General features: G+C 33.0%; 1 protein-coding gene across 1 annotated transcript in view; it reads right to left on the bottom strand.

Moving 5' to 3' along the window:
• Window positions 1-18,388, bottom strand: part of LOC106478178 (katanin p80 WD40 repeat-containing subunit B1-like) — a 69,190-nt gene extending 50,802 nt beyond the window's left edge. The window contains exons 1-3 of the mRNA XM_022381744.1: window positions 18,247-18,388; window positions 15,869-16,009; window positions 15,321-15,451 (exon numbers count right to left, since the gene is read on the bottom strand). Coding sequence (XP_022237452.1) covers window positions 15,321-15,451; window positions 15,869-15,902 — 165 coding nt within the window. The 5' untranslated portion in view covers window positions 15,903-16,009; window positions 18,247-18,388. The remainder of the gene's footprint in view (window positions 1-15,320; window positions 15,452-15,868; window positions 16,010-18,246) is intronic.
• Between the last annotated feature and the right edge of the window lie 3,014 nt (window positions 18,389-21,402).

The raw sequence follows: 21,402 nt of genomic DNA, 5'->3' as shown, positions 1-21,402 counted from the left end.
AGGCTACAACACAGCGTGACATATGACCTTCAAAAGCAAGAAATAAAATATTTGTTACTCTTAATTTGGGTTTTATTTACTCTTGAAACAGAACACTCTCGGGGACGCTGCGTAAATACATCTAGCATATATTTAGGCTTCAACAAGAGAGTAACCAAGATAGTAAGAAAGTGTCACAAATAAGTATATACCATTGACAACTACAGTATATACAAGGTTAATAAAACAAGTATGCTGATCAACAGATTATAAACGGTGCTGTGAATGAACGGAGGTCATGATAAGTTGTTTGGGGCTAACTTGCGCAAAGCTACGGGTTTATCTGCGCCACTCATCTCACGACTTCAGTTTTCAACAGATGCACACTTTACAACAATACACTAACAATGTCTACAAACTTCACCGCCGATTGCAAAGCACATTCGTGCTTCCATTAAATTGTCCCTCATACAAAAGACAAGACAAGAAACTGATAAATGAATAGACACACCATGTTATTTAGTATTTTCATTACTAACCGCTGAGATAATCTACACACATTAGAATTTTAAGTTAATAAAATCACCACTCATTTCTCATCTTCCATTAAAACCAAGCCTGGTAACTCATACAACTGATAGCAAGATGACGTAAATACGTAGTCACTTATGGTCTCATCCCCTCTGTCCACACACAAAACTGATAATCATATGCTAGGTTAACTCGATAAATACCGAATTTATATTTGTCATTCAAAAGTTCATCGGAATTTACCTACAAGTAAAACTTGGATTCCCTTTACGACATTCATGTATTCTGCAAGAAAGTTAAAAAAAAAAGGTTGCTTAAAAGTATAATATCTTGATTGAATTTACTCAGATATACAACGAATTTTGAAAAGTATACACTCTCAAAATTACTGTAATTTTTTAACAGTCTCTTACGTCAGAGCTGCAAACGATAAATGTTTATCAACGACTAACTTAAACATTGAGTATAGTCCAAATTCCTGTGAAAAAATATATACGGAAATGCGCCAAATAGTGTGATTTTACAAAATATTCATTCGTCTTTTTTTCATAGTTTTTTTTTTCTGGTACAATCTATACTTTGTTATGTTTCTCAAATTTAACATCTTTAGAACCTTTATTTCGGCGTCAATGAAATAACTGGATTATTCATATCAGAAGTCAAAAGTTTATTTTTAAATAGTTAATATTTTTCGACTTAGGTATATCCAACATGTACTGCCATTTCGATCGCTATGAAGTTCAAGGTTACGACACCTACCGTGAATTAACCACAGTATAAAACACGTACACTGTCTGAGCATAGGAGTTTCTACATAAAAATCGAAGGCAAAACTGGGTGAACTATATATACACACACACAGCCCTCTCGGAACTGTGGCAAACCGTTAAGATTTGTTGAATTACATATACCTCGCTCTCTGCTTAAGTCACGACATCAGTATACCTGTCCATCTATAAAAATAGTTAACACCGATTCGCTACAAAATAAAAAACGCGTGCACACACCTTGGCATTCATATAACACGTTGTTAAAATGCAATTAATTAACGAATACATAGTTACACAGTTTAAGAGTTGGATGAATAATAAAGCAATTATAAAATGTGAAAAAAAAAACGATGGAACAATAGTTAGTTTTGCAGATATGTAAAATTTAATAACCACCCTGACACCTAGTGACGCTCGTTTTAACCTCCTTTTTTTTTTTTACGTACAATCACGTGACCGTCGTGTCCGCCAGCCTAACTGTTTAAAGCGGTTTCCTGAAATTATATGCTACGATTGTTTGTTTGTTTGTAATTAAACACAAAGCTACACAATGTGCTCTGCCCACCACGGGTATCGAAACCCGGATTCTAGCGTTGTAAGTCCGCTGTGCCACTGGGGGGCTTTGTGCTACGAAGTACAACAAATTTTCATTACTTTTATGGCGACTTTTATTTTATTATTAATAATATGATGCATTTGTAACTTTTCGAGCATATTCTTATAAGAATGGTAACAACATCACGAGCAAGGTTTTTCATATGCTTCTACAAATATATATCAGCAGAGCCCTAACAATTGTGATGAAAATAACTCAAAATTTAAGTTTTTTCGTTTCTTTACATTCTTCTATTCATTTCTGATTGTGTTTGGATGTTTTACAGATAAAAGTAGTACAACTGTTACATCGTCAAGTTTGTTTTGGTAAGTAATTATTTACGCATATATTTTGCCACGACAATAATGTATGTAAATATAGTCTAAGTACACGAGTTTTCACCAAACCTATACGCCACTACGCCAACTGTCTTGTGACGATATAGCTTCAACATTTGGCTGATTGACAAAAACGAGTGTACGTGCACTAGTGTCCAATGTCATAATACTGTATCTTTCACACAGCAATGAAACTAAACACAAATGCAAAACAGAAAATGGGTCACTGAATACGACAACCATGGGTAAGGAGCACTTATTTTTCTTTTCTATCACATAAAAGAGACAAAAGTAAAACAATCAGATACAAATACGCATTCAGGTTAAGCTTCCGGGAAGAGCGTAGTCATAGAAACGAAATGTTTACTTTCAATTCTTACTAAAAAAAAAAAAAAAAAAAAAAGAAAGGTAAATTAAAGGTGACATTATCCCGTACTGACGCAAAAGTTAAGGCGACAAAACGCTTACGTGTACATATAACCGTTGAAGAACGGTAAAGACGGAGTTTAACGGGAAGACACCAAAAAACTAAACCGTAACGATTTTGGAACGAAGTCCACAATAAACGGTTTCGTTTTTAAACTGTTTTTCTAACTATATTAAGAGTATATTTACACGTTTAACCAATAATATTGTTAGACTTACAGTATTTAACAAGCATAATTATATATTTATATCAAGTTGTTTAAATGCAAAGCTGAACAATGGGTTATCTGCACTCTATCTACCGGAGTGGGTGGGATCAAATCCCGGATTTTAGTACTGTAATTCCGTAAACTTACCGCCGACAAACTTTAGGGGTTGGTATCGATTTCTACCAATTATTTCATCCTAGTGTTTAATTTATTATCGCTTAACAGAATATAATTTCTATTTTACAGGTTTTTTTTTCGTAATTGTGCAACATGATACTAAAATTGTTTATAAGTGTCCCTGAATACCCGTTTATCTTCTGTTACATTTGTCGAACTCCAATATGTAACTACACGTATCAACAAGTAGCATCAGCAGTGTTAAAATATTTAAAAATAATAATTTTATAAACAATCCGTGTTTGGCACTTTTTTTAAATTGCTTTCTGGAATGTATGATTTTCATATTGTGCTAACATGAAGAAAAAAACCCTACCAAACATGCAAATATACGAAATTCAGGAAAACTTCAACAAAAACTAAAGTTTTCGAGCTATGGTGTCTGTTTTCCCGCGACATTTCGAGTATTTTCATCTAAACTTAAATATACATACAGCTTGACTGCAGGAACTGCAGTTCTACACTCGCAAATGGAAAGAATGTGATCATAGACTTTTTCTGTTAAAACAGTTCCGTCAACAATTCCTAAACTTACAACACAGCCGTAAATTTCATTCAAGCCGGAAAGTTATTGCAATTAGTCACGATATATTCATATTACAGTTTCGATGCACTTAAATAGAAAATTTTCATTGTTGTGTTGGACAAAAAACCGACGAGATCTTATTTTTTTATAATAAAAAACACATAAATAAAATCAGTAAAAAATGCTGGAATATCCGGAAATGAACGTGAACGTGACAACCCCGTTTTCAGGTCATATCAAATACGACTTTAACCTTGGCGTCAGGACAATCAACGTAAGGCCAAACATTATACAAGTAAAATCACCTAGGCTTAACTTGCATTACGTAATAAAAGTATAATTATTGCGGTAAAAACAATGGTATTTTATTATTAAATTGGAATATCTAAATGAAACGACCATCTAACAAAATATCTTAAAAATAAAGGTCAAGTAAACGGAACGTAGTGAACTTGTTGACAAACTGGTACACCAAGGACCTCTACCAAGTCTTATGACGTAATAAAGTGTTGCGTCGTCGAGGTCACGTGACTAGTATCACGCCACCTCCTTCTAGAAATATCCTGTTCCTTCGTGAATTGTCAGGAGGCTACTAGATTGGGGGTAGTTGGTAAATATATAAGACGGTCACAACGTGACGGTACAATGTGTAATAGAACTGAGTATTGTTGAAGTCGAGCATGTGAGATGTTCGTTAAGAATCATAGTGCGACTGTTGATATTAAATGTATCGCAAAGTTATATTCAGAAAGAATAAACCAGTTTTATTTAAGAAAGGACTTGTGTCGCTAAAGTTTCGTCGGAACGAATTTACGGAAAATTAACTAACGAACGGAGACGTAACAAAAGTACGGTAACTCGAAACACTCACAACTTAGAATGCGGCTAGGAAAGCACTAATATTACAAACTCCTAGAATAAGCATTGTTACCTGTGTTATAAACAATACACGTGCTACACGTGAGGCAGTGCAAACATCACCTTCAACACCTATTATCAAGTAAAAACTATTACTGATGAAATTATTATCGAATACCATCGAAACTTCAAATAGGTTAATCAAGTATTTACAAAAAGGTTGAAGAACGACTACTTTTTAAAACTGGATGGAAAACATTTGGATGCCTTAAAAAGTTGCTGTTTAAACACTAAAAACTAGTAAATAATTAGAAACCAATAGCCTTGAAATTTGTCAAAAAAAGTTGAGTAAAACTGCAGGTGATCCTTCCCCCCCCCCCCACGTTCCTCACAATTTGTCCACTTCGGATGCAAAATCAGAGGTGTATAAAAAACAGCACTTAAGATATATCTTTTGCTTTCCAGAAGTCAGAAAAGTCTCTTGGGCACAACCTTTCCGTAAGTCGACAACACTATTTATCATTTTCAAATAAATTTGAAAACATTTAGAAACTACTAACCCATGGTTCTAGTTTCATCACAAGTTTGTACTCGAGCAGGTTTATTGTAATAACAGTGGATCAAGCAATGCAGTTAAGGTTAACTAACAAGAAGTTACAAAGTAAGGGCTCGGGAAGGGAAAGAGGGAGGGCGTTCAATTCCACAGGATTGTAAAATGTAAGTAACGTCACACTGTGCCCAACCTTCAGTGGCGATCAATATTCGACTAAACTCCCACCTTACTAGGCACGGTACATTGAAATAAAAGCTGGCATATGGCAGTTAAGAACTAAACCAATAAAACGCTATTTTGCATACAACCAGTAATCACAGACTCAGTGGTATTTTAAAGAGCAAAATGTGGACAACGAATGAACGGAATAGTGTAGCGTAATCTGAGAAGTTACGCTTCTCAGTAGTGATGGGAAACTAATGGGGGACGTGACCCTGCTTGCGTTGTTCTGGCAGTGCAAGCTACTGGAAGTGTTATAGGGCAGTGTTCCCATCCGCCGAGGCGTGATATGTTGTAGAACATTTCGCCAAGACTAAAAAATAATAAATAATTTATTAGTAACTTTCATCATTTTTATCTGACTCCGACAATTAACTTTCAATTACCCCTTTCGCGAAGGGCGTGTCTAAGTGCGCATGTCACGACGTTTTAGTGAGTTACATTCGAAATTTAAACTACTTAATCATCATGGTATAAGATCAAACTTGACAAAAACATAGATAATAAATCAAGTTTTAAGTTCTTAATTGTATAAGTAAATATTTAAAAACAACCTCATATCACCTATTGTGACATTTGTTCTCTAGACATCCTCTCTTCTCGAATATATTTATCATCCCTCCAAGAAGTACGAAATTTAACGTAAATTACTCTATATAATGTCATTAATCAGGTGAAACAAAATTTTTATATCCTTCAATCTTATTTGTCTAACTCTAATGAGCAATCGAATAAAAATATAAGGCCCCTTCTGCCGCATCTTCTCTTTTAAAATGTTAAAATACTTACAACTGATGCTATCGAGGCGCGGTAAAATATTCAAAAGATCTACGAGGCGCAGTAGTTTTTCGGTTGGGAAATACTGTTATACAGCAAGGAACGTTTTTGTGACAGCAGTTGGGTTGTTTATTCTAAAGCGAAAAGCTACAGAATGGATATCGCAACTTTTTTGCGTGATAAGTTCTCAGACTTACCGCTGAGCCATCGGTTTGGTTTGTTTGGAATTTCGCGCAAAGATACACGATGGCTATCTGCGCTAGCCGTCCCTAATTTAGCAGTGATAGACTAGAGGGAACACCACCCACAGCCAAACATTGGGCTACTCTTTTACCAACGAATAGTAGGATTGACCATCATATTATAACGCTTTCAGAGCAGAAAGAGAGAACACGTTTGGTGTGACGGGGATTCGAACCCGCAGATTGCGAGTCGAGCACTCTAATCACCAGACCACGCCAGGCCCTGAGCCATCGGAGGATGTTGGATTCTTTGACAGTATAGTGAATAGCAATCGGGGTTTAACTGCACGTTACTGCCGACCAGGTGCATCCCACAATTCTGCAATTTTAACAGACAAGATCTCTCCCTAGATGATAAGGTAACCGCCCACCACAGTTGTACTGCCCAAAATTAGATTAAAACAAAACAGTGACATCGGTTATATTTCCTGACCAGTACAATATAGATGCATTTATGCACACGACACTTTCACATCGTTTTTCAGTACTTACGATATTCCTGTTGCATTAAGTACCTGTATGTATTTTCAACTCATTTAATACAGGATTAGTATTAAGAAAAAATGCAACGTAAGGTTTCTTATGTTAGTAACAATGAAAAATGACCATTGCATATCATTTCTCCTGCTGCCAATCACTGGAAGAAAGTTGATGCTGGCAAGTGTATTTTACGTATAATATTGAATGTTCTTTGAAAAGGATGAATACGCCACGATTCTACAGATTTCATCAGAAAGAGTTAACGCATGTTACTTCCCAGCAAGCTCTTTGTTTTGTGCTGCATTCAGTGAGGCCTGATAACAGCTGAACATGCCACATGGAGTCACTGATTATTCAACAAGAGTCACTTGATTTTTCTGTTTATGGAAGTCAATTCGTATACACTGGTAAAAATTCTCTTCTTCCAAAGTATTATTTCTTACCACCTTTTTTAGGCAGAATTTTAAACTAATTAACTTCTCAAACAAGTCAGATGTTGAAAAGTTTGTCCTGGCTTTGATAGATAGGAGTTGATTGTAAATTGTCGGTAATATTGACTATTTCAGTAACATATAATTTGGTGTGTGTGTGTGTGTTCCTGTAACAATAATATGAAGTTGTTAACATTAATCTAAACATAGTCGTCCTTACACATTTAGCATATCTGATATACATATTTATATATACATATATTACGAACCGTGGCGTTTGTTAGAACTTTCGCCCGTTTCCCGTTTGAAAAGTGCGCACGCAGGCAAAGCTCAACATTCACTTTTGAAATGACGAGAGAACAGGCATGAATAATGTTGATGCCAAATTTTATTTCGCAAGCAGGATATTTTACACCAAACTGTTAAGAATTAATCACACTAGCATTCACATTTCAATGTGTGACGTAACGTCAAGAATAAAAATGTAGATTTCCCGTATGTTATTGTTGAGCAGCTCTTAGCATGACTGAAATGCTCAACAATTACTATTAGCGGTGGGCGGTATAAGTAGCTCAGAGCTTTGGCTCTAAGCGAAACCAGGAGTGCAACACAACCTTTTTAAAGCCCATGAAATAATTTAAATTTGTAGATTGACGTAAAATTTTCCCGTCACTGGGGACGGGTACTTTTACTTATAAGAAATAACACGGTTCCATTCTTATTTATTCCTTAATTCCACATTGATTTCCTCCATACCGTCCCAGCAATGCAAATCTTTTTTTTTTTCTCTAAAGAAAGAATTATTGTTCTCACTGCTATGGTTACATTAAATTTTCAGCATGAATACGGAAAAGCTAGTCATGTTGACTTGGATCCCAAAACAACAGGATTCAATGAAAATAAAAATACATGATCATAATATTTGGTAGTGTTTTTACTCCCAAAACTTTCTAAAAATAAACACCCAAATTTGAAATACACCATTTAATGATAACAAATAATGCGACAAAAACGGGTTTCTTACACGAAGTGTCGATCACTTATGACAGTTTGTTATTGTCACGTTCCAGTTCTAGATATAAGAGCAGAAACAACATAGCCCACGACATACAGATACCGCTAGATGAACGTTAATTTTTTAGGAAGTTTTTAGAATCCGACTTCACAAGAGGTATATTTAGCGAAATGCACATTTCTTAGCATTCAAACAAGAAAACGATACTTGGACACACACACATTAACTACGTCATGTGGGGTGAGTCAATTGAACCGGTCTCCACCCACACCCAAAGAATTTGGCTTTTGAATCGCACATATGGGAAATTATCACCCTACCAGAAACCTAAACTGGGCGTGTAACTTACGATTATGACGTATCTAAATAATAAGTGAACTATTCATCAGTACGACAGTGTAATTAACGTACATATACACTGTTTGAATACTTGAGATAACTTTAGAACACAAATTCTGTCCACGTCTTTAGCCTTTTACCCTTAAAATATTTTGTTGGAAACCAAAAAGAATCAACAAGAATGGGGCGAAAATATCTCCTAACTCTATAAAGAAAAAAAAATGTCCACACCCCCCATGATCCCTTGTCTAATGACAAGATAATATCACATGAATAAAACAATTTATATGTACAATTATTCATAAAGTTACCTACAATATAACAATGATAATAACAGTATGAACAAAAACGTGCTAAACACCACCTAAAGTGCTTAGGACTTCCACTTCACTGGTCTCATTTGAAAAAAAATTACATTCCCGCCATAAAGATTAGTGGTTTAACCTTTAAACTTAAGATATCTATATTATAAAAAATCCTAATGTAAATTCACAATCTCTCTTATTATATCAAGACAATAATTCACAGCTTGGAAACGATGTTGTCTTTATCTTCACCTCTTTGTTTGGAATTTATAATAATGACAGTGAAACGTGTAATTGTACCGCACATGGCAACCAATTTATGACTACACTTATAGAGCGTGTGAAAACAAACTTGAGCATCGTGACCCATATTATCCTGTGCCAAGCCCACAAACGATAATGAACATTCTAAAGAACTGTGTACTGCATATTTCAAATTCGATTCATCTAGGTTAGTGAACGTTTTCGTGTTCAGAATGCACATACGATACGAATCATTTTAAATTCTCATTTATTATGCCAACCACGTTCCTTTTGCACGCTGATTTCACGTGATAAAAGTACGTTAGACGAAAGTTTGCTTATCCATCCACATGAATTTAAAGACAAGTGACAAACAGTAGTAACATTTTTCATTATAACTATTATAATATACAACGTAAAAGTACACACATAAATACAGAAAAAGACACTTTTGTTAATCAAACAAAACAGCTGTTCATCTCTCCAAAATACCTACTTTCGTGTCCTACTTTTCGCGCCTCGCCCTATAAAAAAATCATAACCCTAGAAAGAGATTGAAAGGGCACATATAGCGATCAAGTGTTTGACTGTTTTATATCATAAATCTCGATATTCTAATAAACATGCAAACGCTTAATAATCCTCCATACTAAAAACAACAAATGTATTTGTATACACATCCTTATGTGTATTTATTATTTAATAAGTAATAAGAATAAGACGTTTTTATATGCATCTTTTTCACCAAACAATTTTGTGTTAATGACAAATGTGGCAAGTATAAAGATATAAAGACACAGGCGCAAGCCTACTAAAGTAAAAACTTATTCAACGCCTCCAATCCCCCAGTACTTGGCGCTTACCCACAATGCCCCATTAATATTAACTTCCGACCAGAGCAAGCTGTCCACTTACAGCGAAAATACAAATCATGTAACGGACTTCAAAAAGCTTGAAACTGCAAGGAATAATTTCAAAACATATCCCATAATGCCTCATATGAATAATAACTTTCTCAGCCTTGCACCGGTGGCTTTAAAAAGCTATTCAAGACTGTCGTTTCTGAAACCCGCTTTTCAATAAGACACTTGAAAAACTAGTTAAATACCTAAAAAAGGAAGTACCTTGTGATAGCAAGTATAAAATTCACTACAAAAATCAAAAGTTCAGGAAAATCTGAAAATAATGACATAAATGTTAGTCGATTTCATCTAGTTATATTACTTTTAAAACAACTAGAAAGACAAAATGGGGAAGCTTGGTGTTGTACAAATTTTGGACCTAACTATTATAAATTATTATAAACTAGCTGAACTGAAGGTATGTAATGAAAGGTTATCTTAGGATATGAAAAGTTGCTTCCCTTAAATGTAATTGTAAAAAAAACGTAAAAAACGCCCATAAAAACTGTAAAATACAAAATTGCATGTATCTCCAAATGGACCCAACAAACCTTCATGCCAAATTTGGTGAAGATCCATCAACAGGGGGCAAAGTAGTGGTAAAAACTGAAAATCTGTATGCATGGACCCAATGAATCTCCATACCAAATTTAATGTTGATCCATCTACTGGAAATGAGGTAGCGGTAAAAACTCAAAACTGAAAATTTTTATGCACCCCCATATGGACCTAATGAGCCTCCATACCAGTTTTGGTGAAGATCCATCCACACTCTGCCAAGTAGTTACAGACACACACAACAGACAGTGCTATTATATTTATAGAAATTCTGAAAACAAGCAAGCTAACTACATAGATGGGAATTAAAAATAACCCAGTAATTAGTGTATATAAAGTCATAAAACAAAAACAAGTAATGCTTAGTATACAATGATATATCAGTTTGGTAAGCTCATTATTAACTATTTTCAGCAGTGATCCTAATAATATCTCACAAGGTTCGACTAGCTTATGAGATTGTCATAATTTTATAAATTAGCTAACAATGCAAAATAATCACATAATTACAAGAAAAATGTATAAATAAAATAAGAAATATATTCAACATTTTAATCATTACTATTAATGAAACTGACATCCAAAGAAATGATATAACTAATAAAACACATAACTAATTGTTTTGCTTCATACACTATTAAAAATTCTCTGTACCTTAAAAAGCATGACACCAGTAAACACAAAACTTTATATAATCCCCTCATAACAACCACTAGTAGCCAATGAAACCCCATTAAAATGCTCTGACAGCGACTTCTGAACTACATCCCAGAAAAAGTACTACTATACATGTTACTGTTTAACTATACACTTGAATAGCAGGGCAATACCACAAAAACTAATGTTTGTAAACATAAATTACTAATAAATAAATACATAGTAAAAGTATAAACTCTAATTAAATTAACCAAGTTACATTTAAAAAAGAAAAATACTATTTCAAACACAACAGTAGTGATTTCCTTCTGTAAGCAAACTTTTTGGCCAGCAATATTTTTTTTTTGTAGGGTGGACAGGTGGAAGCTGGAGCTAAAGTTACCCTGAAATGTGCCTTAGCCTCTCCTGGAGCTCACACACCCAATGAAAAGTGCTTACTGTGAAAGCTGTTTCACTTTGTATATACTAAAGTATGTGTGCCCACAAGATGTTGAGCGAAACCATTTAATTTTTTGCCTAGTCCACCTCATTCCTACCACCAGGAAGAGGTTGGTGCCACACCCCAGTTTTTGGCCATAATAAACACTACAAACTGATGGAAATGTTTAAGCAATAATAACATACAAGAAAAATCACAGTAATAATAACACTTCAGAAGAAACAACAGTGATAAATATGACAATTAATGCAATTAACAGAAACAAATATAATTAAATTGAATAAATAGAATTGTTTAAACATTTGTTCAACAACAAGTAAAAGCTTGGAATGGTCTATTCTTTCATTAGGGGGGGGTGTCTATGAGCTAGACTAGTTTCGGAGAATTCCACTCCTCATCAGACAATAATAGTTGGTTATTGTGAAATGCTTATTGGTGTTACAAAATTTCAAATTGCTTCTAAGACAACATTACAGTTGCTTTGAAGCTGGACAATATAGGGCATCAATAACTCAAGAATAGAAGCACTAGCTGTTTACTAGCACACCATAAGCATAACTGCTATAAAACTAAATCAGATAGTTGCCAACTGAATGCTTTGTCTATCAACATACAATTGGAAGCATCACAAGGCTGTCCTGTACCCCAGATATCCAATGAGATGCAATTAATTCACAGTAAAACATCAAATATCTTCTATTCCATGGTGTTAAGAACATATCCAGTGGACCAACAACACATGGACCAGTATTCTTCTTTACAAATGATTCATGCTACACCCAGAAACTGTTAACAGATAAATACCAATTTGGAATGAGATCTAACCCTGCTTTAAAACATAAGCATGGAATAAGCACTGGCGGACATACAGACCTTTACATCTTGTTGAATAGTATTATTAATGCCACATATTATATGAAATACTTTTAGAAACTTCACCACATTGCAAACAATGACTCAAGATGCCCTAAAAACAGGTCTTTAAGGAGAGTGATCAAGAACATCTCAGGACCTAATTAACACTCTGACTTAAAGAAAGCAACACTGTTGCAAGGCTGCTCTTACTATTCAAGGTGACCATCTCCATACTGATATAAAGTGTCATCAGCTGTACCGAAACAAAGCCATATCTTCTATATTACATAAGCAGAAACTGGATAATCAGTCATTTTCATCTCAGGTAACCTTACGGATCATTCACTGTTTGACTGCCATAAAAATGGTTTGAAGAGGGTGACTGACGTTCTGCAATAGGGTTTCCTTGTCATAACTAATAAACATTATTAATTACAATTATTATTGAAGTTTTTGTGAAATTTAGATATTAACAAACCACAATCTTAACAACAGACATTCTGGTAACATCCTTCTCTTTTGATAATCTGCTACTGTCCTTTCAACATTTTGCACTTGATTGAGCTAAGCAAACACAAAGTGCTAAGTATGCTGCACAAAATATTAGTCTTTATAAAGAGAAAATCAAAGTGTTTTTTAATGATGATGTGGCTATAAATTCCATACTCTCAGCCGTGCAAATTCTCACACAATTAGAATCCAAACTTCCATAAATTTAAGAGATAAAGGCTATGTTATCCAACTATTTATAAGCATAAAAAGGTGGAAATGTTCCAAACAGTGCATGACAGGATGGAAAAGCTTTTGCCAATAATATAGCACATAATGAAACTAAAAGAAGTAGTATGGCAACAAACTTGAAAGTTTACAATGACAGCACCATATTACCAAGTGAAATATATGCTAGTAATAACACTACCAATTTCTCAACACCAAAGGTTAAATGCCGAGGCATTACCAAGGCATGTCAGAATGCTCTGTTTGAACCACTTCATAGAACTGTTGAGATACTTTGGCATTTCAGAGCAGTAATTTGGTTGAAAGTACACCCATCTAACATTGGTGAGTCATTCCCAACAGAACAAAAAGTTTTATCAAATGTCTGACTGCATGGTAGTGTACATAAAAAAATTCATAAATTTCCTACTACAGAGGTCTAATACATATACTGTTTATGGTATCAGTTTCTCTATTATGGGACCCCTAGTATCTGGTAGCCCCCCCCCCATACATTTTGGAACAAACAAAATTAACTTTCTGCTTATATTAGCATAAGTGTGGATACTTTGAAGTAAAAACAACACATAACACCTTTTTACATTAAGTTATACTCTAACCTACATTTACTTCTCTATCTAGTGCCTTCTGATTATGGATATTACTCTAAAAGTGATGACTACCTTGGGATAGATTCTATGTTTGTCAGGTAATACATCCATGGATATATATTACATGAACAATTTATTAATGCATTATTCATATCTTACACAGACTTGCAAATATAATTGAAATGTTTGTCACAAAAGACATGAAAAACTATGATTTAGTTTGATATTTTTTTAATGATTGAAAAACTATTAAGATGTTTGGTAAAAGGGTTGATGCTTTCATTTTTTGTTTGTTTGTTTTGAATTTCGCGCAAAACTACACGAGGGCTATCTGCGCTAGCTGTCCCTAACTTAGCAGTGTAAGACTAGAGGGAAGGCAGCTAGACATCACCACCCACCGCTACTCTTTTACCAACGAATAGTGGGATTGACCTTCACATTATAATGCCCCCACGGCTGAAAGGGCAAGCATGTTTGGTGTGATGGGGATTCGAACCCGCGACCTGCAGATTGCGAGTCGAGCGCCCTAACCACCTGGCCATGCTAGGCCCTGATGCTTTCATCTGTTTAACATTCATACATACAATTTCATGCTATTCTTCTAAAGTTTTCATCTTCTACATTTTAAATAGTTTCAATAAATATATGTGCAACAATAAACATGTCACTTCTGTATTTTACGTTTCTCATTTAATAAACCTGAATACTCCAGCATGAATATGGAAAACATTAATGAACACTGGAAGGTTTAATTAAGAACTCAAAAAAGTTAAAAACTGGTGAATTGAAATGAGAAGTCAGTAAAGCTGAACTATACTTGTGCATTTCAAATGGAACTAAATGGCAGTATCATCATTGATATACTGAAATATGAAAAAGGCTAAGAAAAACAATAGTGAATTCCAATGAGGCATTGAATGCATTGAAGATGTTGGAAAGAAATCACTTAATCAATTTTTTCACAGTTAATCAATAAACTTTTAAAAACAAAATTCAAATAAGTCTATACAAGACAGAATGAATGTCAATTGTTTGTTCATGTTCAAAAATAAATAAATTTCAAAAATGTAATAAAAAACCTCAGTATGATAAAAACAACATCAAGTAATAATTGTTACAATTATTATTAATATGTTACAATATCTGGTTGTTTAAAAAACAAATGATGATTTAAGCCACTTTTGATTGTTTCTATTTATTGATCAACATTATAAAACCTTTCTAAAATATCACTGGCAATTCTTCTCCAATCAAATCAAGTAGATAGCAAATAAATCTATAGATATATCTACTTTGCTCTAATACTCAAAAATGTCAAACTACATTTTGTCATTTAATGGAAGCTTTCTGAAACACTAATCCTTTTAATCATTATATGACATTTGAATTTACTTTCTACATGGTGAAAACAACAAAAAAAGATGTGTCTTATTTTGTATCACTTAATGATATTTCAATATCTTAGCTTTTTTATTGCAAAGATATGTATACATGCGAGTAACCTATATGACTGAAAACTGTATCAAACTAAAGTACACAGAATATAGCAGAGAAAAACACACATTTACCATGATACAGTTTGGTTTTCCTACTGCCCAAAGATTGACTTTTTTGTCTTCTCCTCCAGTGACCATGACCCGGCCAGATTTCTTCCCAAAGGCTAAACAACGAACACTGGATCCATGGGCAACAAATTCTTCTGCAAGAAAGAAAAAAACAAATCATGGTAAGAAAAAATTGGGTAAACATTAATTTTTGGGTTTTGGTTCATGAAGAAGAATATCAAACAAGTACGTATTTTCATAAAACAAAAACTGAAGTAAAAATTTAACACACTGGCAACCCATCTTATCACTTCAGATGCAATCATTTGTTATTTATTGCTAAAGTTGATATTCTTCTTGTACCTTTCATTTCATTTTGTCTCAATATGGCCAGTAAATTGGCTTTAAATCAAAATTATTTTATTCAGCTTATCACCCCCTCTTCCATTAAAAATCATTAATTAGTATGAAGAACATATTTGATAGAAAATGTCAAAACTTACACTAACTTATTAAAAACTATTACATTTAAATTACAGCAAATTAAACATCTTTTAAGATGGAAAACTTACGTAATTTCCATGCTCTTTGTGTTGATGCCATCATCCATCGGCAAAACAAGTAAAGATGACATTAGATGACATAAATACACAGTTACTTCTGATGACTACATATAACAGTTCTCCTTTTCCTGGTAATAGACTATTTTAGTTCTGAAATGGGAAATGTACAAAACATTTTTATAAAAGCAACTTAAAATCTTAGATTCAAATGATTTGAAAGTTTCTTAATTTCAAAAAACATTTGGCTAGCACAGTCTAAAATTTAGTTCTATATGTTTCACCATACCCCAAATGCACAAAGCACAATACAAGTTTTAGTTATTAATTTTAAAACACAAAAGAAGAAAAAAGCAAAGAACACTATTTAAAAAATTCTCCCTATTTTTCCTGTTAGGTTATGGTTAGTAATGATTTGATATATATCATTCATACAGTAACTTGTAACATAAATTATGAGTTCAATCTATTGTTTTATGAGCATATAATATAAGTAATAACTTCACAAGCCAAGATGATTTTCATAACTAAATGTGAACTAGGCAATAACAATATTTCTTTGACAGTTTGGTAAAGTGTTTAAACAGTTTATAATATTACTTCATCTAAATGTCCCAGTCATATTTAGACTTTCCTAATTTCAAAAATGAGCTTGAACATTCAATAAATAATACAAACTTCTGCCTGATTAAGAATTAGGACTTCAACTTCACTTTTAAGATGAGAATGAACTAAATTGTGTATAAAATACAACTGAATAAGGTGTTTAAAATTGTTAAGTTTATGGCTGCCTTCCTAAGTTAGAGCAGTTGGAAACATAAATGTGTATATTTGGGGTTACAAGTTGAGTTTTTGGAGACACAGAAGCAAATCTGTTTTTTAAATGAAACTTGTTTTCAATTGGGAAAAGGTTTAAGGTACTGTTTACAAGAGACAGAAGCCTCCAGCTGCATATTTATCTTTGGTCACAAAAGCTAATAGTTCTGGGGCTTACACAGATTTTTTATTGTTAATTATGAATAGTAATATTCTTGTCTTTATATACAAGTTTGGTAAAATCTCATTCTGAATACTATATACAATGTTGTACTATTTCAAACAAGAAAGATATAATTGAGTTAATACAGAAAATTCCTGATTTAAGAAATTTGAGCTATAAGGATACATTTAATTTTTTATGTTTGTTATGCATAAAAAAATCAGAGGTTACTTAACTAGATTGTTCAAAATTATTAGTTTTGACAGTCTTCCTATATGTGGATGGTCAAAATGGTAGAATATAAAATAAGAAAATTGGAAGCCAAAATGCAGGCTACTACTTTGCCAAAAAAAAAAATTTTGATAGTCTGAACTTATGGAAAGTTTTGCATGATGTTGTGGAGTTTAAAGTAAATTTTGAAGTAAACTTTTGTTAATGTTGTAAACAGTAAAGGTATGTTGATGTGAAGAACTACATTTTATCTAATTTAGATGTTTGTCAACTTTTGGTGAGTGACAGACTGACAACTATTCCTCACCTTGATCTTCCTTACATAATTTATATTCTTATGCTGCTATAGATAATTATTTCAGATTATTATATAATAAATGGAAATATGGATATAACTTTAGATCTGGCATTAAGCGTTTAAGCAAGCTTTCTATAATATAAGTGGGCATACCTGATTAGAGGAGCATTAACAACATTACAAGTTCTGCTATTTACTGATTTGTCTTAATTATATTTCTAAACTGTCCTAAGTCATTTACAGACTTTCTTAAATGTTAAACAGGTTTAGTAGAACTTTGCTTAATATTTAAAAATAAGACTTTGACTAAACTTTAGAGCTTAGCTAGTACTACTACTACTACTAGCAGCAGTAGTAGACTGAGACATTAACGTTTTATCGTTGTTACATTCTAATTTATAGCTTTCTCATAAACTTTAAAATCGGCCAAAGTAAACTAAGATACAAATTAGTATTATAAACTAGTATAATTATGAACTGCACATGACAAATTCCTACTTCTACAGTAGTATTTATTACTTTATACTATAGCCGGAAATTGTGCACATTATACTTTATTAGTTTATACACATTAGTGACTTACAGATCTTTAATTTTAAATCAAATAGTACAGATATTTTTAAGTTAATAATTCATATGATTACAAATAAAAGTTTAAATTGAAGTGTCTAATGTCAGGCTTAATAAAAATTTCTTTAAACTTAAAAGTTAAGCATTTTAGTTTATTACTAGTAGTAGTGGAAATTTAATACTAGTTATTACTACTACTACTGTAATAGTTATGAACTGGCCAAGTTATTTTTAAGTTTTAACTTCATTTTAATCCTTATTAGATTTCATTATTTGTTCATATACCTTTATAATATAGCATTATTAACTCACCTTTATAATACACCAGGTAGAGTACAGAGCACCTTAACACAAACACTCTCCAATAACTTGAATGAGATACTGTTCGATTCTTCCGAGCACCAAAACTACTATATTAGTAAAATATCTAACACGTTCCTCTGGCAGCCCGTACAATTCAACTGCTGCCCTCTGTATTACTGTTATCTTTTATACCAGCATTACAGTACAGTACCGGAATGAATTTATACTAGATTCTGATTGGCCATTTTAGTTTTAAAACAATATGATATTTAATTGCTTAGTTGAGTAAAATCAAGTAGTTATTTTACATGGAATATTAGAAATAATTTAATTTTTCCTATTGGTATTTATAACGTTACTAAACATAAAGATTCTAGCCTTATAACGAACAAACAGTGTTTATTATGGTTATATAACAATTTTTATTGTAAGAATTCAAGAAATAACTTCGACTTAAAAAATATATATATTGATTAATTCATGAATCTATTATTTACTTTAGATGGCACTATGGTGTTTACACATTTTAACGTGTTTGTTTGTTTTTTAGAGCAAAACCACATAAGGCTATCCGCTGAGTCCCCCCACGGGGAATCGAACTGCGGATTGTTGTGTTATAACTCCGTAGATTTACCTCTGTCCCACCGGGAGACTTTAATGAGTCAATATCATTTGTAGAATGTTTAGAGAATTAGTATGCGAAATTACAGTTTGAAAGCCAATGTATGGTAATGGAAGTGATATATATATACATGCCTTTGGAATATATACATCTTTTTACATAAAGGTGGAATATGTATTATGAAGTTGTAAAATTTTGGGTACATTGTAGGTGGTATTTAATCTTTGACTAAAATGACGCATATTTTGCAGAGAAGGTTTAACTTGTTTGGTTTCCAATTGCAATCATTTGGCTTAATTATTTTGTGTCATCGCTTTAGCGTAATGTTAAATTTAGAAAAACTATGACATTTTCTTCCACCACACTGTGGAACACAACAATAATCTGGAATATTCTATTAAATTATTGAATTTTACTAGAATGTGTAAAAACAATCAGTTTTTTTTCAACAGCTCCACAAACGAGGTAAAATATTGTTTTTGTGTCCGGTTTAACGAATTATGATGCAGTAAAGAAAAAATAACGCTTGAACGAGACAACTTGAACAAGATGCTACTCATAAAAGTTTTCAAGTTTTCAAAAAATAAATGGCGTATTAACGATAGATGCCGTTGTTGCTTATTTTTGGAAGATCGAATTTATGTTAGTGCCATCTGTAGGTTGAGTTTCTGATGAATTTATACAATATTTTGTTATAACGTGTTCTATTTTTAGGAGAGTTCGTTGGAATTGTTCAGTAAATATAATGCGAATCCCAATCTACAAATTTATTTTTCCACTAATTTTTTTACCTTATGTTGTACGTGATCATGTCTCGATGTTCGACATGAAACGTTGTACAGAAATAAACCTATTATCCCACGAATAGCTGTTTCAAATCTTAATAGAATTGTATACAGGTTGCTGCCATACGCTATATTTCAGTCTTAATTCAAATACTTGCTAGAAAGCGCATGACGCTATGATCTATAAAATTCGTTTTGTGAATAGTAGGTAATTACGATTCCAGTAAAATGAAGCTGTGATTCAGTGAGAAGCTAATAAGTAATGAATTATTGAATATTCGATGAGTGATTCAGTTTAGTATTAGAAGTGAGAGTTATTGGGTCTATTGGCAAGGAAATTTGTAAGTAAGTTTATTTGTAAGTTAGGAATAGTAAAATTAGTATCAAAATTTCTGTTGAAACGTTGTTTGTTATCTTAGGTCTATAACTTGTGTCAAAATGAACGTACCCTGTAGCAAATGCTATTGAAGAAATATATAAATTCATTATCGTTATGTGGACTAGACTTGGCATTAATTTTACCAAATAATCTAAAAGAATCCGCCCAACGATATAATATTTTACAACACTGGAATCAATAGTGGAATTATTTGTGAAAATATATAGAACTTCTAAACATCACCTTTTAGTTGACGATAACACGGGAAAAGAGTGAAATCGAAACTTTGCTAGAAATAATGAAACAGTTAAAAGGTCTAGAAGAAAGAGACAGAAAATTAAAAGAACATGACAAAAAATTAAAGGAATACCAAGATGAAATAGACAAAAAAGAAGAAGAAGAAGAAGACCAAGAATAAAGAGACAGGAAAACACAAGAAGAATGAGACCAAAAACTAGAAGAACAACAAAGAGAGAGAGGAAGAAAAAACAAGAAAAGGAGACAGGAATGTAAAATAAAAGATAGAAGAAAGAGACGTAATATTTGAAGAGAAATTAAGAACAAAAATAAATCTGATTGAAGAGAAGATTGATGAGGCTATTGGGCATGTACAGAGGAATTACAACAATGAGATTGAAGAAGTACAAAAGTCTATTATGACATAACTGATGAAGTAAAGAAAGACTGTAATGACAAAATCAAAAGTATGAAAAAGAAATCATTGATACAATAAAGTATTTGGAAAAAAAACTGGTAAATGCAAAGATCAACTCAGCCACACCTCTTCCTACTTCTACCTAAAAATTCCAGCCTGAAACACCAGGCAGCTTCATAATTATTATAACTCTCAGCTGGAAGGTTACTTAATGTTATTATAGCTGGTAGTTTTAAATGGGCAGCAAGATTAATAGCTTTTTGCTCACCTTACCACCTTTTCACTTTGGAAATTATTTTGAATTGTGCCTGACAAGCCTCCCACGGTACCTTTCATCATATTTCATGGTTTCTCATTTACGCAATGTTGTTAAACTGCCAACTAAACTCTGGAACTGAATTTAATAGTGACATTGCTGAATAAGTCCAGGAAGATCCTATAATAATAGACGGCACAGAAGAAGTGTTAATATGTATATATCAAATAGGTTCTCCCTTTCCATGTTTTGAAGTAACTTATCCAACAAGTTTGGAATGATACACCAGAAGAAAGCAATTAGATCATATTTTAAAAACAGACTATGGATGAAGGAATAGAACTTAGCTGAACTTGCAGAACATTTGGAAAACTTGCCTAATTAAATTATCTAGATGCTCCACATGAAATGAAGGATTCATTGGCACATGATCAATTCATAGATGCTACAACAGACGAGGATATGCAG

This window comes from Limulus polyphemus, unplaced genomic scaffold, assembly GCF_000517525.1.
Source record: "Limulus polyphemus unplaced genomic scaffold, Limulus_polyphemus-2.1.2 Scaffold187, whole genome shotgun sequence".
In the NCBI taxonomy this organism is placed as follows: domain Eukaryota; kingdom Metazoa; phylum Arthropoda; class Merostomata; order Xiphosura; family Limulidae; genus Limulus; species Limulus polyphemus.
This window is presented reverse-complemented; position numbering and strand designations above follow the sequence as displayed.